Genomic DNA, 24,792 nt, shown 5'->3' on the forward strand with positions numbered 1-24,792 from the left:
CTGACCACGAAATTATTCCACAAGATGTTTCAAAATCAGGGTTAAACAACAAATATCTAATTCACCCTGTATAGTGATCCAGCATTTAACAAAAAATTGAATATGCAAATTAAAATTGATAACTTCATCTACAGATTACTGAGAAAATTTTGAAAATTGAGCGGAAAATAGGAAAACTATGAAACAAATTTTACCAAATATCAACTTGTTACGCACGTAACTTTAGTAGAAATCTCGGTGAAAACTTTTATCGTTATGCGCAGAACGTTTACCATTGTTTCAATAGTTGGACAATTCAGGACTGAAATTTCAGGTAAATAATTGATGGAAAACATTCATCAAGGTCGTTTTAAAAATTCAAATTAGATTGCAGAGCCTTCTGTGACGAATCGTGAAAAATTGTTTTTACAAAGTTTTTTTTACCGTAAACTACGAATCTGAAATACAACAAATGAGTTGTCATATAATTGTTTGGCGAAAAAAAAATAACTAGTGTAGTAAAGAACATTATTATTATTATCAAATCATAATGATTTAGTGACAGTTGTAGATTGAATACTAATGAAATTGTTATAAATCGAAATCAAATAACAGTTATTTATTTATACTTTTTGATTATTTGAATGAATATTTCCCTCCTGTCAAAAATTCTATGTATATGGAGAACAATCATTGAAAATAACAGCGAATATTTCCCTCCTGTCAAAAATTCTATGTACATGGGGAACAATTATCGAAAATTACAGCGAATATTTCTCTCCTGTCAAAAATTCTATGTACATGGAGAACAATTATCGAAAATTACAGCGAATATTTCCCTCCTGTCAAAAATTCTATGTATATGGAGAACAATTATCGAAAATTACAGCGATAATTGCATTGTAGGAAGCGAAACAGCACTGCGATAATTGTTCTGTTCATAGATGCTTGGTTTCTATGCATCTTACACAGTTCGAATCTATTGCAATTACATTCTACATCAGTTTGACAATTGATGTAACAGTTTATTCGGGAATTATTCGGATAATTTCTCATTCCAGCGTGTTTTTTTTGAAAAAGTGCATTCAGTCATTTTCATTTTTGGAGAAGGTCAAAAATTCTATGTATATGGAGAACAATTATCGAATATTACAGCGATAATTGTAGGAAGCGAAACAGCTCTCCGATAACTGTTTTGTTCATAGATGCATAGTTTCTATGCATCTTGCACAGTTCGAATCTATGGCAATTCCATTCTACATCAGTTTGATAAGTGATGTAACAGTTTATTCGGGAAATATTCCCCCGAATTACACTCGTGCATCAAAATGACCGGATAATTTTGCATTCCAGCGTGTTTTCCTTGAAAAACTGCATTCGGTCAATTTCATTTCTGAATTGAACTTAACTAAACTAAAAAAGTAAAAATCTGAATTAGGAGTGAAACAATTTTCACTGAAATACTAAAAAAGAGGAAATAGAATGACTGTTATTTGATCTCAAACAAAAGGAGAATCAATCGATTAGAAACCTAGTCAATTCAATATTTAAAACGCTTTAGTGTAATGGACCTTGAGAATTACCGATCCTATAGAATAATTGTCTTCTATAGGTGAAATAGTCTCACCGTTTTAAATCAAATTAAAAAAAGCAATTAGATTCGTATTAGCGTCATCCATACGGCTCATACTTTTTACCATTTCGGCACTCATCTAATGAAGACCTGTTCCGCTTTCCCTAATCCGCTTTTCCAACTTCCAAACCCCCCCACCCCCTCTATTATCTCGAAAAGTTATTACTCTTGCCGCAAAAAGAGCCCACCTTTGCATGTCGTCGCAAGGCAAGAACGAAAGAAATAATAAGCGAAAAAAAGAAATTAATCTGCACGTAAATCCTCATAATCGTCTTTTTCATTTTGCAGGGACCCCTCCACAACATGCCCATCTCGGAATTCAGGAAGAAGAAGCTGCTCTACGTCTTCCACGTGTTCTTCGGTGAGTTCATTTAAGATGTATACGTCTTATATAAGAGGTAGGGAGGGGGATGATAATCGAGGGGCGGATTAGACCCCGAGGGAACCGGACATCTGTTGCGGGATTTCCGGGAGAAATTGGGTCTATTAAGGGTCTTAGAAGTTTGGTTTAAGCTGCCGGGGTAGTTGAGATGATTATTGGATTTTTCGGATTTCGATTTGGTATGTCTGGTATTGAACATATTGCCGAAGGCTTGATTGTGCGACAGAATGGGAAAACTGCGGATTTTTTTAGCCGTGGGGGATATCGGAGAAATCCCGAGAGAAATACAGAGTCAAGATACAATCTACGACCTAGAAACTGCTGAAGATGCTTGACCAAACCACGGCTAAAACGTCCGAAATTTTCAAATTCAGTCTGCTAATGAATAATTATGTGTAATACGAGTTTAGAAGGCATTGATATCCTTCCACAAGTTCATAATTCAAAAACGATCCACGAATTGGTGAGTTTTCGAATGAACGAGTGTTAAAATGAGCCTTCTATACGAGTATTTTACATTATTTTTTTCTCATTCAGTAAATTTTCATTCAAATTTATGGAATATTCCTATGAATATCGTTTAGTAATTTTTGAATTGAATTTATCCCAAATTTGACAGATTATAGATAAATCCGTGGCAGTAGAGTTTCGGATACCAATATAAAATAATAAAATATAAGCATGAAATCTATGTAAAACTGAATTATTCTCACACGATTTCGTTGTACAAGGTATGACAGAATGAATGGATTAATTAGCACTGAATTAGAAAGTAGTTATTCATAATATGAGCGCCGAAGGCATTGATATTCTTCCACGAGTTCAAAATTCAAAAACGAGACACGAAAGCGGGTGCTTCCAAATCTGACTTGAATCTTGAAAGAGGTGTTACTTATTAGCATCATTCATTTGATGTCGATTTATTGATAACCGAAAACCAACAGTTTCCGAGATAAATATTTGACTATTTGTGTTATTGAAAAAAATTTCTTTTCTTACTTCGTTTCTCGTCAATTTTTTTACGTTGACCAAGTTTGATTTGAATTTTGAATTATTTTCATCAGGAGAGAATATGATATGTATGAAAAAAAGAAAACTTTGATGCATTACATGTTGAATAAGAATTAGTATGAAATGAAAGTTTGTATATGAAGAAGAGAGTAGTAAATTTCTATTATAAATATGCCTGCAACTATCATATAAAATTCCAATATTTATGTATGACAAAATTATTTTGAAAACTTGCCAGATTCTTTCTGTATTTCCTTGAAAAGTTTTCGTTAGAATGCAGGCACTAGTTTCGTTTTAGCAGATTTTGATTTTGAAGCAAAGAGAGGAAAGTAACGAATTAAATATTTTTTTATTGCGGTTAAACTAAAAATTTCAGTAGAAAATGTTTTCATAAAGTATATTTGACATGACTTCCACAATTACTTATAAAGGGTGTTTTTTTTAAGCAATTAAACTTCAAATTGCAATAAAACAACGATGGATTATTCGATTGACATGAATTTTATTTATCCGCAAGATAATCTTGTGGAATTACATTTTAAATATGATTTCTGGCATATGACCGCCACGGCTGTCTCGGATGTAGTCCAATCTGGACGTCCAATTTTCGATGACTTTTTCCAACATTTGTGGCCGTATATCGGCAATAACACGGCGAGTGTTGTCTTCCAAATGGTCAAGGGTTTGTGGCTTATCCGCATAGACCAATGACTTTACATAGCCCCACAGAAAGTATTCTAGCGCTGTTAAATCACAAGAACTTGGAGGCCAATTCACAGGTCCAAAACGTGAAATTAGGCGGTCACCAAACGTGTCTTTCAACAAATCGAGTGTGGCAGGAGCTGTGTGACATGTTGTGCCGTCTTGTTGAAACCACAGTTCCTGGACATAATGGTTGTTCAATTCAGAAATGAAAAAGTTAGTAATCATGGTTCTATACCGATCACCATTGACTGTAACGTTCTGGCCATCATTGTTTTTGAAGAAGTACGGACCAATGATTCCACCAGCCCATAAAGCGCACCAAAAAAGTCAGTTTTTCTGGATGTAACGGTGTTTCGGCATACACTTGAGGATTAGCTTCACTCCAAATGCGACAGTTTTGTTTGTTGACGTAGCCATTCAACCAGAAGTGCGCTTCATCGCTAAACAAAATAAAAAGGACGTAGTGCGCGATACGTATTCCGCACAGAACCATTATTTTCGAAATAAAATTGCACTATTTGCAAGCGTTGTTCAGGCGTGAGTCTATTCATGATGAATTGCCAAACCAAACTGAGAATAAATCATTTAACAGCTGTTAATTCGGTCTTCATCTTGAACAGTAATGCCAACTTAAAGTTATATACCTCGAAAAAAACACCCGTTACAAGCACATGCACTCTTTTTTCTTCAGTAGTTACTTTCCGCCTGCAATTTACTGTCAATCTTCTCACTGCCTTGTCTATTTCAACGATGTCAGATCCGGACTTCTCGCTGGCCAAGAAAATAATCCAAAACTTCAGTCAGATTTGGCCAACGTAGTAAAAATTAACGAAAAATGAAGTAAGGTGCAAAATTTAACAAAAAAACAAAAACTGAAATATCTCGTAAACTGTTGATTTTTGGTTATCACTAAATATGGTTCAAACGACATCAAATGAGTCATGAGTCATACTAACACGTCTTTCAAGGTTCACGTCTAATTTGGAAACACTCTGTTCATAATTGAGGATACTGTCATATTCCACAACTCGATCTATGAAATTTATTCAGCGAAAGCTTACTATTTCTCAAGACTTTGTACGCTACTTGCATCCTCTCAGATCCCACCTCATCGTCCACTCGAGACCTCATCAGGACTTCCTCGAATCCTCGAAGAACCCTTTCGGGACCACCTCTGCAACATTTACGACGCATCCCAAGACGCCCCCTCCCTTTACCACGCAAGAATCTCCCCATAACCCTTCTTCACCCATTTCGCCCCCGTCTCCGCACGCGTCCACCCCCGACGCACACCTCCCGACCTGCACGTCGCCGGGGATCCTCCGAGTTACGAGCGTCGCGACGCGGGTCGTCCCTCACGTCCGCGCCATCTGTTATCCTTCCGGTGATCGCCGGCCCGTGAAAAAAAAAAGTGGACGGGCGGATCGGCGGGCGACTGATGTCTTCTCTGCGGCGGCGATCGCTTTCCCAGATCCGGGGAAAATTGGAAAACCCGGACGTGGATTTTCCCGGAAGCCATCCTTCTCCCGGACGATACGAGGGGTTGGAAGGGGCTAGGGGACCGCTTCGTTCATCATTCCAGGAATGGGAATGCGTTGGACTTATTGTTGTTCTGAATGCTGGAGCGTCGATAGTATATTTAGTGTCAAGAACGGTCGAGAAATTTTCAAAATCGTTTCATTAATCACGAAATAATGTAATATTAAACTTACCGTTAAAAGGTGACGTTGAACAGACAGTTGAATCGTCCAAACTCAAGAACCTAACAGGCCAATGGAAAAGTACCCGATCTACCATAGTGAAACACATTTTTTTTCACAAAATTCGATTTTATTATTCAACATAGTTGCCTCCGAGGGCGATACAGCGATTATAGCGATCTTCCAGCTTTTCGATACCATTTTTGTAGTACGATTTGTCTTTCGTTTCAAAATAGGCCTCAGTTTCGGCGATTACTTCATTGGCGCTAAATTTCTTTCCAGCGTGCATTCTTTCGAGGTATGAGAACAGGAAAAAGTCACTGGGGGCCAGATCTCGCGGATACGGCGGATGTAGAAGCAATTCGAAGCCCAATTCATGCAGTGTTGACATTGTTTTCATTGATTTGTGACACGGCGCATTGTATTGATGAAACAACACCTTTTTTTATTGAATGGGCCTGTTTTTTAGCGATTTCATCCTTTAAACGATCCAATAACGCTATATAATAACCGCTGTTAATGGTCTGACCCTTTTGGAGGTAATCAATAAATATTATACCTTACACATCCCAGAATACAGATGCCATAACCTTGCCAGCTGACTGTTGATTTTGTAATAAAGCCGTGTTTATTAGTTGAACTTCAAGTTCGAACTTACTGGCATTAATCTCATTCCTTCTGTCTATCAATAAATAGTAAAAGCGTTCCTTAAATAATCTTATTTATCAAAATAAGCCAATTTCTTCAACGACAACGTACTAATTTGAATGACAATTTGTTTGTTTGGATTCCGAACACTGACATGAGAACTAAAATGGCGGTGTGTGACGTCATCACTAATAGACCGTATTGGAGGCATTACTCGATCAAGACTAGTATCAAACGCAACAAAAATTGGCAGGATCATTGGGAGTGACGCAACAATCCATTTCAAAATGCCTGAAAGTCATGGTTATGGTTCAGGAAACTTGCTGCTTGCAAGGCAAAGATGGAAGGTATTCTTTCATCGCATTGGGAGTGGAGACGAAAAATGGGTTCATTACTTTAATCCCTAGCGCAGAAAATCATGAGGAAATCCGGGCGATGCTTTCACGTCGTCGGCCAAACCCAATATTCACGGTTCAAAAGTCATGCTCAGTATTTGGTAGGACCAGCTCGGCGAAGTGTATTATGAATTGTTAAAACAGACTGAAACAATCACATACGATCGTTATCGAACGCAATTAATGTGTTTGAGCCGAGCATTGAAAGACACACGGCCTTAGTACAATGAGAAACGTGGTAAAATGATTTTTCACCATGACAATGCTCGACCCCATGTTACGAAAGTGGTCAAAACATACTTGGAAACGTTGAAATGGGAAGTCCTACCCCACCCGCCGTATTCTCCAGACTTTGCTCCCTCGGACTCTCACTTGTTTCGATCAAATGTAAACGGCCTGGCTGACCATCACTTCCGAACTTATGAAGAAGTAAAAAATTGGAACGATTCGTGGATCGTTTCAGAAGATGAACATTTTTTTCAACGCGGTATTCGTACGCAGCCCGAAAGTAGTGTTGTTCGTACCTCCAATTTAGTTCTTTGTATTTCAATGAATTGAGCAAAACTCAGAAGCCGTCATCTCCTCGATGTTATTATTTGATATCAAGAGCAATCATTATTTCTATGAGAAAGAATGTCGATCAAGAAAACAAGAACCCCCAAATTTAAAATCGAGTCTAACCACGACAAGGCCCCATTAAAACACCTCAAAAAAGCCATCGAAAAGTAAGCGTCGTATCGACCTACGGGTCCCCGCACGTAGCGTCGAGACGTCGACGCCTATATAGCCCGCTACGCGATACAACTTTTAAATTGGCAAAGTTCTTCATGAACGGACCTACCGCGTGATCGTGGCGTGTTTATCAGTCGGAAAAAATGAATATCAAGTCTGGACGGACGTCGATCTCGGGGGGAGGGCTTTTTGTTTGGAGTTTTATTGGATTTCGAGTCGACGGTGGAAAAGTTTGGACGCAACAACAAAACTGCCGTGGAAATTACGGGGAAAAACCAATCTCGGTCCATTAATTTTTATAATAGACTTTGGGTTCTTTTTTCGAGGGAGTGAAAAAAATTCGCTCACAGGTTTCTTATCGCGTGATTGCTGAAGGGTGTTTCTGTGAGGGTGCAATATATATATTTTGGAGTTGTAAGTGGAATAGGTTCAAGTATGGCATTTGTGTAGGATCACGGGGGTTTTACCTGAAAATTGTTACTCATTTGCAAAAAAATTCAACAAGTTGATATTTGCTAAAATTCATATATTTCTTATTTTTTGCTCAATATTCGAAATTTTTTGAGTAAAGAGTGGATGAAATTATAAGTTTCAATTTGCATATTCAATCTTTGGTTGAGCGCTGTCTTATTATTCATTTTACAGGGTTAATCAGAAGTTTGTTGTTAAATCCTAATTTTGAAACATCCTGTGAAATAATTTCGAATTTTCATTAAAATCAATTTCTTTTAAACATTTTGTTTTTTGGTTCATGGCTTCAAGTGCACTAGTTGAATATTCGGTTCGGCCGTCGACGAGGAAGCATGGCCGAGATGTTTCCATGATTTTCTGCGCTTGGGATTATCGTAAAGAACCAATTTTTCGCCTCCAGTCACAATTTGATGCAGATATCCCTTCCGTCTTTGCCTTGCAAGGAGCTGTTCACAAGCAAACAAACGCCGTTCAACATCTTTCGGCTTCAACTCGTACGGCCCCCAATTTACTTGTTTCTGAATCATTTACATGGCTTTCAAGCTTTTTTTAAAAGACTTGTTGCGTCATTTTCAATGATCCTTCCAATTCTTGTTGCGTTTGACACGAGTCTTGATCAAGTAATGCCTCCGACTCTTCATCTTCGAAAATCTTCTCTCTTACTCCGCCATGCTGGTCTTCAACGTCAAAATCACTGTTCCTGAAGCGTTGAAATCATTCTCAGCACGTTTTTTCACTGATAGTGGCCTCACCATAAGTGTTTTGGAGCATTCGATGAGCCTCATCCGCAGATTTCTTTAATTAAAGCAGAAAATTGAAATTCCCACGAATGACGAAAATCTGGCTCGTATAAGCTGACATGTTTAAACGAGAATAACTTTATGATGCAGACACAAATCGACTAATGTTTCGATGGCCATAGGTTTACAAATACCTAAGCTTATTGTATGACATCTACGATATATTTATTTCGACTACCACTACAGCCATCTATTGCAAAACGGCGTAAGCAAAGTTGTACAGCTAATAACTTCCTTGTTTCAATCTCTGGCGATTTTCGAGTAATTGATTGATTCACTTCTTTTTTTGAGCAAAACATAGCCTCAATTGAACATTCATCATTTTGAAATTTCGAATATGGATTACCAATATCCCATGTACAATTAACGTGTAATAAAATACGTGTCATATCATACAGAGTTGTTTAAAATCCCAGACTTCAACGAGACATAGTAAAATGATGAAAAGTGCGTTTTTTCAAATGGAATGATCATAAGATGAATTGAAAGACAATTACCTTTCAGACGATATAACAAGTTCCTATACCTGGTGTAATGGCAATGTCAGATATTTTTTGTCAATATTCTACTCTACGAATTTTCTCTGGTTCTGTAGACGTCAACATAAAATTCTCCATAAAACTTTAAATCTTAATTTCGCCACATTTTTAGTTCTTCGATCTAAGGAATTCCTTATGCAATTCAAAATCATAATCTTTGACGTTTGTTCGAAATTTCAATCATTCCAAATCTAAAAGGTTACCTGTACATTTATAGGTCGTTCTCCTTCAATGTGATACACTGTTTACGATTTCATTGCCTTCCTCCAATTCTACACCCGTTTCCACCGCGACAATATCGCCTTCATTGAGATAAAATTCATCTCGTTATAACGTCGTTCGGTAAATCACGAGTTATTGGCCTCGGCCCGCGCTTTTTATTAACCATTAAAGCGGCCTGATTCTCTACGGATTCTCGTGCGCCACCCTTAACGACGTTGGGGATGCTTAAAATGTCAATGTCATTTTTCTCGGGTATGATACTTGTAGCGGGGGAAAAAGGGAAAGGGAGCATTGGCATTTTCCGCGCTTCGGTCTCAGGTGAGAAACAGAGTGATACGCGATTACGATTACGACCTGAATTATCCGACGTGGGAGATTTACGTAATGTGGCGCATTCGCCATTTTGACACATTATGTGTTTTTCTTGTCGTGAATTACATTACAATGAAATACAATGGAGTAGAATGAAAGGAATAAGAGTCAATGAGCTCGCTGTATAATATAGCCCCGATAAGAAAATGAAAGGAGCTTTTTCGAACATTCACGGCTGAATGACCTTGATAACTTCACGAATTCCATATTGAATCGATTGGTGTTAAATCACAAGATCTTGGTAACCAATTGGGATCACCTCTTCGAGAAAAGTCTCTTGAGAGAGCTATAGCCCAGGAGACTTTTCTTGCAAAAAAAATGATATGTGGAAATGTAAAGTATTCCTTTTCGGATACTCTTTTCAAATTTTCTATGGTTCTGATGATGTGTGAGCTTGAAATTTTGCACGTAACGGGTGTTTTTTAGAGCTCTAGAACTTTAAATTGCAATAAAACAACGATGGATTATTCGATTGACATGAATTTTATTTATCCACAAGATAATCTTGTGGCATTACATTTTGGATATGATTTCTGGCACATGACCGCCACGGCTGGCTCGGATGTAGTCCAATCTGGACGTCCAATTTTTTATGACTTTTTCCAACATTTGTGGCCGTATATCGGCAATAACACGGCGAATGTTGTCTTCCAAATGGTCAAGGGTTTGTGGCTTATCCGCATAGACCAATGACTTTACATAGCCTAACAGAAAGTAGTCTAGCGGTGTTGAATCACAAGATCTTGGAGGCCAATTCACAAGTCCAAAACGTGAAATTAGGCGGTCACCAAACGTGTCTTTCAATAAATCGATTATGGCACGAGCTGTGTGACATGTTGCGTCGTCTTGTTGCAACCACAGCTCCTGGACATCATGGTTGTTCAATTCAGGAATGGAAAAGTTAGTAATCATGGCTCTATACCGATCACCATAGACTGTAACGTTCTGGCCATCAGCGTTTCTGGAGAAGTACGGACCAATGATTCCACCAGCCCATAAAGCGCACCAAACAGTCAGTTTTTCTGGATGTAACGGTGTTTCGACATACACTTGAGGAATAGCTTGACTCCAAATGTGGCAGTTTTGTTTGTTGACGTAGGTATTCAACCAGAAGTGCGCTTCTTCGCTGAACAAAATGAAATGGACGTAGTGCGCGATACGTATTCCTCACAGAACCATTATTTTTGAAATGAAATTGCACTTTTTGCAAGCGTTGTTCAGGCGTGAGTCTATTCATGATGAATTGCCAAACCAAACTAAGAATAAATCGTTTGACAACTGTTAAATCGGTCGCCATCTTGAACAGTAATGCCAACTTAAAGTTATATACCTCGTCAATAAACAGTCGAAAAAAGTCTTAAGAAAAAGTGAAAGAAGAAGAAAAAAACACCCGCTACATAGCTGGAAATTTTTATTTTATATCAATACTCAAAATCTTAACTTCGTCGGTTCTATAGTCACGGAAATATTTGGTAGTTTTTTCGATATTCTCTCTTTCTTTCTTAGGTTCTGGTTAAACTATCAATATAAAATTTTGCACGAGGCTTAAATGGTAATCTAATCTGCAGTTTTGAATTTGACAAGAAAGTGCCATATTCACGGAATTCCTAAAATGAATGCAATGGTGGAGTTCAGGTTATCTTGCAAATTTCTTAGGTACTTTATTCGAAAGTTGACGTGTATACTGCCGAACGACCGAACAGAATTTAAACTAAGGATGGTTTCGTCACAGATGATTTAAGCATCATCGTTTGAAACCATTCCTGGCACATAACTCGAAAATTAGAAACATTGTGACAAAAAGATATAGCAATCTGTTCTTTGAAAAATTGCACTTGGCACCTTCGCCATATTGTAACATTCCTAGTTGCTTGTTGCCAGATGACGAATTCATCTACACAATGTTTAGTTTTTATTGATGATAATTATGGGCTTACACATGTAAGGTTAATAAACTGGAATAAAAACAATACCAATGAATGAGATTTTTGAGGGCAGGAAACATACCTCCCGGCTCCTTCGCCATTCTGTGATATTTCTTGATTCTAATTCCACTCTTTTATTGTATAAATCAATTGTTTCGCTACACAATTCCTTCTTCAGACCTCTTACATGTTAACTGTTATTCGAAATGTAAGAAGTCTGAAGAAGCTATGATAATTAAGGAGAGACTTTAGGAGAACATGAATATTTGGAAAGTTTTTCTCTTGTAATTTTTTTTTTCTGAACAATTCGTCTAGATTTTCTGAATTATTCATCTAGATGCCTCTAAAAATTGTTGTTTTTTCATAACATCATGAAAAATCATCAGAAGCCTGTTCTTTTCCTACCGTTTTCTATAATCCAACGCGGTTAGCGATCCGTATCAACCTCTATACAATTTCCTCTACCCTTATTCTAAAGCTCGACAAAAAGACGCTCGCCGACGGGACTGCACGGGAAAAGCATTAAAGCGGACGCCGAAAGCCCTACGTCACTCCGGAACGGGAAGAGACTTCGCCCCCCTTCGAATTTCATAACGTATACGCACACCACGGGCAGGTGAGCCCTTAGCCCTTCTGGGTCCCCGGGCCAAATTACGTTTGTTTAGGGACGCTGCGCGAAAGCGCTACATCACCGGCGGATGATGGATCGAGGGTTCACTTTGTACAATGCGTAGGTCACGTGGTTATCATCCCCTTTAACGGGGAAAGTTAACGGGTGTTAGGGTTTACTTTACCGGGAAAAAAAGGCCTGTGAATGTTATCGTGGGGACGTACCTTTACGTGTGGAAATGAGGTCGATTTTTTATTCAGTGGATTTGGCGAGGTTGATTTTGTTAGTTGATCTGAACAGGAACATACGGACATCTGAATGAATTCTTAATTTGATGAATAATATTCAATCAAACATAAATTTCGAATTGGAAACAGAGAAAAGTAGTACGTAAAATTCTTGGACCTTTCAATATCACACTCGGACCAAAAAGTTGTATTTAACTTGATCACATACCCACATCCATTGAAATATTCATTTTGGCTATCTTTATATTCACCACTTCACAATAATCGTCAGTAAAACTCTTTTGCCACTCATGACTTTTCATATTAAGGCAAATTCAATGCTTTTTCGGAATATATGACCAAATTCGATGAGGACGCAGAAATGAATAAGATATGATTGTTTTTATGGAAAAAAGTGATTAATTCCGAGAAATCAAAAAATGTTAAATTGAAGAATAACCACCAACATTTCTACCATGTGTTATTTGATATTTTTTGTTGCAAATCACTTGTATAATCTCCCCTTGAAGTAAGGTCGTTTTAAAAGTGTACACCCTGTATTCACACAAAATTTTGGGATTTCAATCAATGATTCAATGTTTTCACATTGTCCAAAGTAAACCACAAAACTGAAGTAGAAACTATAAAAACAATAGCTGCAAACAATGGTTTCAAACATGCAAATATAGAGAATTTACAACTCTTTTTAAGATTATTGTTGCCAAGAATTCCACACTGTGGAAACAAATTATCATTTTGTTCGAAGGATGAAGTTAACAATTATAACAGTTTACTTTCAGAGCAAAAAATGGCATCTAGTAAATTTTATTGTAGAGAGTTACCTAAACGTGTGCGTTCCAAACTATTTGGGGAAGATCGATAGGATTTCAGTTTGAGCTTCAGGGAAGTTTGATTAATTTCAATCCACGAAGTTTGCGAACACGTATTTCTAATTAGAGCTTAGGTAAAATGATATTGCATCAGAGGAAAGCATAGGATTCGTGCACCTGTTGTAAATGATCTACAATTTAAGTAGTAGGTTCGAACAAATATACATGAACAGCCTTGTGAATATGTGATTGAATTATTGTTTACAACCTATGTTTTTCATTAGAATTGTTGAAAATAAAAATCAATGCAACAAATAATCTATTTAGATTTATATAGGATACAGAAGCTCTTGTACAAATTCAATATTCAGAAACTAATACACATTATAATTTTAACATTCAATAGATTCTCGAAAAGTCAAAGTCATACATCAAGATCATTACGTCCAAAGTGGACAAGAGGTCAGAAATATCGTTCCACGAGCATCATAATCTAGCCACGTCAAGGATGATGATGGATTGATAACAGACTTTGTGAAGGAAGTTTGGACTTGATAAGTTGATAAACCCTTCGAAAAAAAACTCTTCTTCGCAGCGACATTGCCACGACAAAATACAGACAGAAACTAAAATTCGATGTTTCGATAACAAAATTTGAAATTTGAAAATTTTAATGGTTTGTGGATTTCTCAACAATCCCAACGAATTATTTATTACAATTCATGAAATGTCAAATTTAGTAATCGAAACTTCGAATTCTATTTCTTTCTGTGTTTTCCGATGCAATAAAAAACCAGTGATAAATTTGCCATGTAGAATCCTACAACATCTAATCGTCTGAGCGGTATTCAAATGGTGTCTAGGCTTACTGTCAAGATATTCGGAATAAACAATACATGAAGGACTTTAATGAACAACTAATGATAAAAAAGATTATAATTGGTAGCAAAATATTGTCAACAATACAATATTCGATTAAATGAACAATGTCATCGAATTCTTGCCAAGTATTTAATTTTTGAAACATTTGAGATTTAACAGGTATTCACAAGAATTCCAATTCTTAGCTTCTGCTAGGTTCCAGATGAAAAGATTCAATTTCTTACCAGGTTTCGTGAAACTGGCTCCTTCGCCATTTTGTGTCCTTTATTGTGGTATATTATAAACATCGATAAATCAACTAGAAAACGAATTGTTCAACTCAAAAAAGCTGATCTTGATGGATGCAGATGAAATGATAGTATAACCAATGACCACGAAGGTAAATTATTGCAAAAACTGCCGTTAATTGAGGTTGGTTGCAAATTGGCGAATGCACTATGCTGATTTGTTTCGCGCATTCGCCAAATTGCAACCCGAGCATTGTCTTGGTTGGGTAGGAGAAATGAAAGTGAGCGCAATAGAAAATCTAATTCACACGATTGAACAATTGCCAGAATTCGTTTTACACTGTATTACGCCATTCCCTTGCTCGTGCTACAAAACATCGAATTGTATTTATTTATTTTTTTTGGTATCCTATCACGGTTCGTTACCTCGTGACCGATTCTCCTGCTGTAAAACATTTCAGACGTCTTGTAATGCAATCGGACCACGCTTAAACCACCTCCTCATCTCTTATTCAAGTGGCCGGCCGCAACTCGGTCCTAATGAACGTTGATTGCCGTCGGAGTTTTCCGACGCGTCTGGACGTCCTTTCTGCCGTTTCTCCTCCGGCACACGTGAGAAAGGACGTCCGATCCGATTGATTAACGACAGTCAAGACGCGGTTCCGGGCTAATCCGGTTTGATTCAGCACCTGATGCGTGCTTCCGGGGTTTGGCAGATGGATTGGCGAAGGAGCTTAGCGGAGAAGGGAAGAGGGGGTTATCGACGCCCGGCGTCGTCGACCGTGTGGGGATTTTCAGGTTGTGAATTTTGGGATGAGGCGATAGAAATTTACTGAAATATTTTGAAATGTTTCAGGCGTTAAGACAGTTAAGAATGATAAGTTTTTTATTTAATGTTTTTATAAGTAGAAACATAAAAGTATAAAACTTGTTTCAATTAGAGTATTTATGAATTTCATCAGAAACTGACTGAAAAAGATTACATTTTTATGTGAGAATATATCTAAAGTGGATAATTCCTCCTTTTTCAGATAAAATAATAAAAAAAAGTAATTTCCACTAGTCTTTCAATGTTTGAGACAATTGTTTTACAAACACTGTGACTTCATGAGGTTACATTTTAACTGTTACCAAAACAAAGCTTGTAGACAACCTTATATTGGTGACAAAAATATGGAAATCCATATAAATTAAAAAGGACCTAATAAGAAAAAAGTATATTGGACATTTGCCGCCTAAGATCTCCAAACTATCTGAAGATATGCAATGATGGAGATAAGTTTACATATATTTGTTCATTCGAAAGATTAATGAATGTTCCTATGAACACTGATAAGTTTTGTATAGAATTGAATTTAATCAAACAAATCCGACGTGTTATCGATTAGATTTTGAATATTGAACAAATAAAAGCATTACGTCTTGCATATCCTAAAGTAAAATAATAGGTGTACAACATTGCTTCCGCTGTTTTGCAATAGATAGTTGTAGCGGTAAGTGATAGTCAAAATAAACAGATCCCAGATGTCCTACGATAAGCTTAGGTATTTGTGAACATAACGCCATCGAAATATTAGTTGATTTGTTTCGGCATCATAATGTTATTCTCGATTAAACATGTCAACTTACGAGCCATTTGCAGGAGGTTTCAATTTTGTGCTTTAATATGAAGAAATTTGCGGCTGAGGCTCATCGAATACTCTCAAATACCCATTAGTGAATGAACGAGCCGAGAGTGGTTTCAACGCTTCAAGAACGGTCTTTTTGACGTCAAAGACCAGCATGGCGTTGGAAGAAAGAAGGTTTTCAAAGATGCAGAATTGGAGGCATTACTTGATCAAGACTCGTGTCGAATGCAACAAGATTTGGCAGGATCATTGGGAGTTACGCAAACAGCTATTTCAAAACGCCTGAAAGTCATGGAAATGATTCAAAAACAAGGAAATTGGGTGCTGTAAGAGTTGAAGCCGAGATATTTGGAACGGCGTTTGTTTGCTTGTGAACAACTGCTTGCAAGGCAAAGACGGAAGGGATTTCTGCATCGCATTGTGACTGAAGACGAAAAATGGATTCATTACCATAAACCCAAGAGCAGAACGTCATGGGGATATCCCAGTCATGCTTCCAAATCGACGGCCAAACCTGATATTCACGGTTCCAAGGTCATATTTTGTATTTGGTGGACCAGCTCGGCATATTATATTATGAGTTGTCAAAACTGACTGAAACAATCACAAGCGATCGACATCGAACGCAATTAATGCGTTTTAGCCGAGCATGGAAAGACAAACGGCCGCAATACAATGAGAGAAATGATAAAGTGATTTCACAGCATGACAGTGCTCGACCCCATGTTGCAAAAGTGGTCAAGACATACTTGAAAATTGAAAATTGAATTTAGTTGTCCTTCAGAACTATGAATAATTTAGTATTTTATATCAAAAATAATGAATATAAATTAGTGAAGATAACAAATCTTGTGTCTACAAGTTGACTTAATCATTATAAGTTATTATTATTATTAATTAGGGCAATTATTGCCCAATGGTTCTACATTGAACGAAGTGGAAGGTCTTTCGAAAAAAAAGATACACTAACATCAAAGAAGTTATACATCACGTGATAGTCCGCTTTCAACACAAGCGATTCATTTGAAATAAAATAAATAATAGTAATAATAAATTCGAAATTCTCCATACAATAAATAAAAGTACAAGGCTGACACTTCTAGAATCTCTCGAAATAATTCCTGAAATATTATTTTGAATGAACAAACAAATGTGTAAACTCATCTTCAGTTGGTTTGGAAATTACAGGCAGTAAATGTCCATTAAACCTGTCAAGTTTATCAGGTCATTTTCAGTTTTCATGGATTTTTCGGTAACATTTTTTTGGTTGATCAAAAAGCTGTGTTTTGTTATCAGTCAAAATGTAACCTGATCAAGCAACAGTATTGGCGAATCAATAATCGTAACATTAAATATAAGTATGATTACCATGAAATAAGGATTATATTCATTATATTGTGAATTTCGCAGCATTTTTAATTCTGCCCCAATAAAATCAAGTATTCCACGAAATTAAACTAATAATAAGCGTTCGTGTAATATTCGCAGCTTTTTTCCCGCTCATCAGATACCGCTATACCTTCTTCCACCCCTCCGGCATTCGAGGATAACTCCTGAATAATTCAGAAGCAGCGCTGCCAGAAAGCTCGCTGATGGCGAGAAACAAAAACGATAAAAAGACTAGTTGTTCCGAAAGACAATAATACGCTAAAAATTCCCTTTATCGTAACGAACACAGAAGAGTCGTTCGTTCGTTCGAGGCTCATTATCTCCATCTCGATATCTCATTTTTCCGAGGAAAATTCTTCGTTTTTCCGCGACCCAGAAGAGCTGGAAAAATTTCTAAGGGCTTCTTCGATCCGTACAATAAATGATGGAGCCAATTTTACGGAGAAAACAAACTTTCTCGAGGAGTATCTATTAGGGGTTCTTGATATGAGTTTGAGGTATTGTTGTGGTAAAATTTTTTATATTATATCCTTCCTAATAAGGACTTAAACTAGAAAAGCTAGTGGAAGAAAGAGAGAAAAGGCATAACTCTTTGTTATATTGGTAGAATTGAATTGATTGTGAATGTATTCTGAAAAAAATTCCTTATAGTCGGACAATATTCATTTCAATGACAACTAGTTGCCAGGCCTTTGAAATGGTCCAGTTTCCAAATGAAAGCTGCAAGGAATTCAAACAATTGAGTACAAAGGATAATAATATATTAAGGTAGACAATATTTAAATACAAGCTGAATAAGTGATATAATTAAAACAAATCTTGCTTCATATTATCAAATATCGAAATACACAAAAATTCTTCGAACAACCAAATAAATGAACAATTTATTTTACAAGATGTATGTAAAGGGTGTGTTTTTTAGAGCTATATAACTTTAAATTGCCTTAAAACAACGATGGAGTATTCGATTAACATGAATTTTATTTATCCGCAAGATAATCTTGTGTCATTACATTTTAAATATGACTTCTGGCATATGACCGCCACGGCTGGCTCGGATGTAGTCCAATCTGGACGTCCAATTTTCGATGACTTTTTTCATTATTTCATTATTTGTGGCCGTATATCGGCAATAACACGGCGAATGTTGTCTTCCAAATGGTCATGGGTTTGTGGCTTATCCGCATAGACCAATGACTCTACATAGCCCCACATAGAGTAGTCTAGCGGTGTTAAATCACAAGATCTTGGAGGCCAATTCACAGGTCCAAAACGTGAAATTAGGCGATCACCAAACATGCCCTTCAATAAATCGATTGTGGCACGAGCTGTGTGACATGTTGCGCCGTCTTGTTGGAACCACAGCTCCTGGACATCATAGTTGTTCAATTCAGGAATGAAAAAGTTAGTAATCATGGCTCTAGAACAATCACCATTGACTGTAACGTTCTGGCCATCATCGTTTTTGAAGAAGTACGGACCAATGATTCCACCAGCCCATAAAGCGCACGAAACAGTAAGTTTTTCTGGATGTAACGGTGTTTCGACATACACTTGAAGATTAGCTTCACTCCAAATGCGGCAGTTTTGTTTGTTGACGTAGCCATTCAACCAGAAGTGCGCTAAATATCGCTAAACAAAATAAAATGGACGTAGTGTGCGATACGTATTCCGCACAGAACCATTATTTTCGAAATGAAATTGCACTATTTGCGAGCGTTGTTCAGGCGTGAGTCTATTCATGATGAATTGCCAAACCAAACTGAGAATAAATCACTTGACAGCTGTTAAATCGGTCGTCATCTTGAACAGTAATGCCAACTTAAAGTTATATTTCTCGAAAAAAACACCCGTTATAAAGATTCTGTTTATTATTGTGTGGTTACTACAATTTCAGTATTTTGCTATGTCCACTTCCACCGTAAACTTAAAGAACTTTACAGGTTGATAATACAACCTTATTCAGTTCGTACAGATTGAAAAGACCACTCTCGATCGCTCCAGAAAAATTCCAAAGCTATCCAAACCGTCCCATCGGAAATAAAAACCGATATAAAGCGATTTTTTCCCTCGAACCTCTTATCAGACCTCAGCAACACCTCTGCTGCACACAGTTCGTTTCTGAATGGTTTCTCTCTCTGCTTTCAGATGTCAACCAGAGCGGCACAATCGACAGAAAGGACTTCGAGCTAGCGATAGAGGTACGTATATATCTTCTATTTGTTCGACGATAAAAGTGTGGAGGAAATGGGCTCCTTCTTGGCAGAGTTTTCTTGAAAACGGAATCGATTATGAATTAGAGTCTGAGGCTTGGGCGGTTATCAATTCGGTTCTGGGAGCTCTTAAGCTGACTGGTTAGAGTCGTTTTGTGCAAATAGGAAGATCGTTAGTTTCTGGAAGAGATTTAACTAATGAGGTGTAGTTTGTCTAGCTTAATTAGCTTCTTCGAGACTCGAGTCTACTGGTTTGAATATGGATTTGGGTAGATATTTTAATTTTAGACAACTATTCAAATTGTAAATACTTATTAGAACAAATCGGTCTCTACATGACACAAAAATATTTAAGACTTCGTGATCTATTCAAAATTTCTTTTAACGCAACTAACTATGGTATGAATAATCCAATAATTGAAAGAGCTATAAGATCATCAAATGCTATTGAGATTGACTTGTTCAACGTATCAATTTTTCAGCTAAAGATATTTTTTGGGAGGACATTACATTGATTCCATGTAGGTCTATTGTTTATTATTTTTCAAATTTTTTGTATTATTAAAGTAAATTTGATTTTCCGTTGGGCATAAATAAATAAATGACTGTATACCTCTCTTCGTAATTTCGAAAATTTGATGTAGTTTGTCTAGCTTAATTAGCTTCTTCGAGAGTATTAGTTTCAAATACGGGTTTGGCTAGATAATTGAACTTTTTACCAGTTGAATATCGTGAAAACCATTTGTGTTTTTTTGTGAAAATATAGGAGTAGTTTATAGTCAATCTGTGACACGATGTTCAGTATCTCTAGATGGAGAAGAGACTAAAATTGAACTCTTTACAAAATCGCCTATTGCTTGAGCACTATACCTCTCAACATAGAATGTTGACAAATTTCATTGAAATATTTACCGAAAGTGCACTCAAAATTAATAAAATGTTAAGTCAAATTTTCGATGTATTGGAGGAATGTCTCCGAATCATTAAGTTGCATGGAATATTTTAGAACATATCATTTCTTTGAATTTTCAATATAGATTTACGGATTATTCTAAACCTTGCCTGCAATTATTTCATGAATATTTAATATGTTTCATGCTATGTGGGATGTAATAATAGCTATTGATGAATTGTATATTCACTCAAGAATAACTGAGATTATTGCTGCCGTAGGATTTATGAAAACCCAGGTTTGTCAATTCCTTGTCGACCATGAGAATTAGGCATTCCACAAACAACATTACACCTTATTTTGCACAGTCTAAAGTCTTAAGGCTCTTAGAGTTGAGTTGATCACCAGCAACGTCGTATCTTTGCTGATTGGGTCTTTGAAATACGTCATAATGATCAGGATTTTCATCACTGAAATTGATTTTTTGTTGATTTTTTAGCTCTTGCTACAGTGACGTGGTGCTTCAATCTCCAGTTGGGGAAGAGAAAGCTCACCAAGTTTTGTCATTGAAAATTTGTAGAATTTTTCTTATTCAGATTTGAACATTCTGTAAATTATGAATTTATAAGATGCACAAACAAAAACTCTACGAATTCCATTAGGTGAACCATTCTGCAAGTTTTATTTATAGAATTTAACAAGCAGTTCTTCACTTATTTTACTGGTCCATTTCAAGTTTACTTGTCGAGAAAGTAACTCATGTATAATATTTAACCATAAATGAGAATTTCCCTAGGACTCTCCACGTAATATCAAATATTACGTTATAAGCGTATAAAAAGCTCTGGAGAATCGAATGAACTTTTCGCTATCTAGCCTAGAAAAGCCCGTATTTTCTATTCGGTCGCTTTCCGCGACAAAAGGTGAGGAAATAACGTCCCCGCTGGGATTTTCGTATGCAACGATCGATTACACAGACCAATAGAAGTTCTGGTTCCCGCGATTTTTCATTTTTGGGAACAGAATCCGAAATAGACCTCAGATTTCGTTTATCAGATCTATTTTTCAAGATATATTCCATTTTACATTTTTATTTTCCTTTATTTTTCTAATTGTGAATATATACAGAGTGGTCCAGATTTTTGTTCAATGAGTTTTGCTCAGGTAAAACAACATTTTTCATGAAAAAAAATTCCTATAAACATATATCCTAACAAGCTTCGTTTTCGAGATAAAGAGTGTTACAGTTTGTAGAAAAAATCAGTCTTGACAATGTAATATTCCGAATTTCTATAATTATTCAGTGGCGTAGATATAGGGGTGCGATGATCCTTTTCTTGTTGAAAATCTAAACCACTGTCTTGTTATCGAGAAGGTTATTTCATTTCCGTAATCAACAGAGCTCCATAAAAAAAAGTCGGCTGAATTTTTTCATAGAATGTACCATTTTCGAGGTAATCGAGTTCAAATCAAATAAGACCTTTTTTTCATGAAAAGTTATTGCATTGAAATCTGGACCACGCTGTAATGTTAGCTAGATAGATAATTTATTGATGCTCCTTTACAGAATTTCATTGTATTGCACATGTCACAGGATTCAATGAAAAATACAACAACTTGAAAATGTTATAAAGCATTTTTCATCATTGTCTGAATATAAAAATAGTAGAAATAACTCAATAAAGTTATACAATTCTCAAATGATACAGAGTATCATTGTCAAAATATAAAATATAAATGCATTACTCAATAAAGTAATACGACTATGAATGATATAAAATACCATTCCTCATTACAACATTACAACAGAAAAAATAAATTAATTTAAAAGAGATTAAAAATTCAAACTACTGTTAAAGAATACTAGGTACCTTCTATTTGACTATTTAAATTCTAATTTTGAGTAGTAAATTCTGTTTTTGTAGTTAAAAGTCTATTTATCCTGTCTAGTACCAGAACTAACTTCATAATTAACCAGAATCTCAAACACTATCTCAGCACATCGAAAACATTCAAAATCGTTCATCGGATTTTCGTCACCAAATTTTTCGTTCTCTTTTTGTCGGCCCGTGTCATCGATGAGTTATGACGCAGTGCCGTCCGCATAGGTCGGAGCCACGATGCAATTTTCTTGGACGTAAAAGTTATGTATGCCAATTCGGCAAGCGTATAACTTTGGGAAGCGGCCAATTGGGCAAACCTGAGAACTTTCGGGAATCTGGACAGGTCCACCTGGCAGTGAAATTGATGGGACCTGGTTTTATTGAACTACTGACGGTTAACGTTAAAACTTAGAACACGTCTTCGTGAGATAGGAGATATATTGGACGTCATCCTTCGAGATGACGCGACAGGGAGATTAGAATAGTTTGGACATTTTAATTATTCGAACTTTGTTATTGTCAGTTTGATTATTTTTTATTGAAAAGTGAGACAGAAGGAATTCAGCCATATTCCGAAAGTAAATCACTGAAAAAATTTTGGGTGTGGTTCCTTGTCCAAAAATGGAGTGGGTCTTTCATATAAACTTTTTTTTTTGAGCCCCTTCCCACTTAGTTACACCCGTTGAAGATGCTGGCTATTAAAATTATTAGAAAAAGTGTCACGTAAGGGAGAGGCTTCTCAACAATCATTCTTGGATTTTAAAAACTACAAATACAACATTCTGCTTATTAGACGATGCCTCCGAGGTGAAAATAAGCCTCATCACTGAAGACGCTTTTTCGAATCATTTTGGTGCATTTCAAAGACCTAATCAGCGAAGATACGACGTTGCTGGTGGTCGACGGGCTTGAAATCTTGTGTTAACTTATTTTTTAAAGCCTTCATCTCTTATCAAATCTTATCAAAAATTTTTTATGGCCTTGAAATAAGTAACGATAGGAGTAGAATAAAGGAGCGGCCAAAACAATTAAGTGTAGAATTTTTAATTGATTATTCAGTCCAATCCATATTACAAACACCATAGTAATGGCTTAATATAAAAATTCAAACTCATAAACAAAATAGAGAAAAGAAAAACTTAACAAACTTCAATTTCAATTCCGAAAAACCAAATTAGAACAGAATATTACAGCATAATAGCACTAATGAACTTCACGGAAGTCTTCGAATGATTTTTTCATTCAAAATCCCCTGAAGAAAACCGTAATTGGGTTCATTTGGAAGATAAAACTTTAAGAACCATTAGGGTTCCAGATGACTTGGTCGAATAAATGAACGAACATTAATTTTTGGCAGTTCGAACTTTCTGAACCCCAAAAGGAGCTCAGATGTAAATCCCCTCGAGATGAATTAGCTCAACCCTTCCTTAATGCAATCTTCGCGATGTGTTCATAGATTAATTTTAAATTGGCAGAGACAGCAAAAGTTATGGATTTCCTGCCGTGAAATTCACAAATTATGAAAATTTTTATCATCCCAAGTTATTCAGAGTAGCAGAATAACTATCAAAACATCTGAAAATTCGTGGAAAAAAAAGAAATCATAAAAGAAGATTGTTATAGAGAAAAATACCCGGAAAAGGAGAATTTATCTCCATAAGGATGACCTAGGGTCCATCTGTTTGATAGACTTTACGTTGGCTACCATTCATCAAAGGACAATTAGACCAAAAAGGTGGTTCTACATTAGAAAGAAGTTCAAAATTGAAATTTTGATTTGAAACAGTCGGTTTTCTAGATTCAGAAGTAGCATGGATAAAAATTGTATCGAGATTTCAACTGAAAATAAACATTTTGATAGTTCAAAAATGAAAATCTAACTATCGGAGTCCCTTGAAATTAAATTCGTGATGAGTACAGCCACCTACGTTTTTTAAATCAATTAGGTAGTTCAAAATAAAGAATGCATTCTCATTGGAAAGTGCACGTTTCTAACTTTTAATGAAACATGGTATCATTGAAAAATGCATTTCAATAACTTCATCAATAATATATTTGCTAGCACGAAGATTCTTCATTTTCTCAGTTTTTTGACTTCTTGCAGAAAGTATGTTCCCTTAGAGGATGGACTCCAGGTTCAGAGGCGTACAAGAGGACCTACAACAGCATGATAGAAATCTGGGAAGGCCTCAGACAGAGGGCTGATTCTAACAAGGACGGACAGGTACGTGTTTTCACTTTATATCGGATCTAACCTCACATAACCTTAAATAGAAACATCAGACATCAGCAATATTTTAGTGATGGAACGAGTCGTATAATTCTTAACTCGATCTACTCGAGTTGAATCGATGGCCAACTCGGTTTGAAAGTCGAGTTGACTCGAGTGGGCCGCAACGGAGTCCAACTCGGATAACTCAGTGCGTTCACCGTATCGAGTTTAACAGAAAGTTCATTCATTAAATACCCTCTGTTTTCATTTGATTGTCATCGTCGG

At 36.4% G+C, this 24,792-nt stretch overlaps 1 protein-coding gene across 5 annotated transcripts in view; it reads left to right on the top strand.

Annotated features, from left to right (window-relative positions):
- Positions 1-24,792, top strand: part of LOC123676368 (calexcitin-2) — a 134,021-nt gene that overhangs the window by 103,872 nt on the left and 5,357 nt on the right. For all 5 annotated transcript variants that reach the window (XM_045612248.1, XM_045612268.1, XM_045612255.1 and 2 more), the window contains 3 exons: positions 1,901-1,973; positions 19,456-19,508; positions 24,400-24,519. In XM_045612248.1, coding sequence (XP_045468204.1) covers positions 1,901-1,973; positions 19,456-19,508; positions 24,400-24,519 — 246 coding nt within the window. The remainder of the gene's footprint in view (positions 1-1,900; positions 1,974-19,455; positions 19,509-24,399; positions 24,520-24,792) is intronic.

Source organism: Harmonia axyridis, chromosome 1, assembly GCF_914767665.1.
Source record: "Harmonia axyridis chromosome 1, icHarAxyr1.1, whole genome shotgun sequence".
In the NCBI taxonomy this organism is placed as follows: Eukaryota; Metazoa; Arthropoda; class Insecta; order Coleoptera; family Coccinellidae; genus Harmonia; species Harmonia axyridis.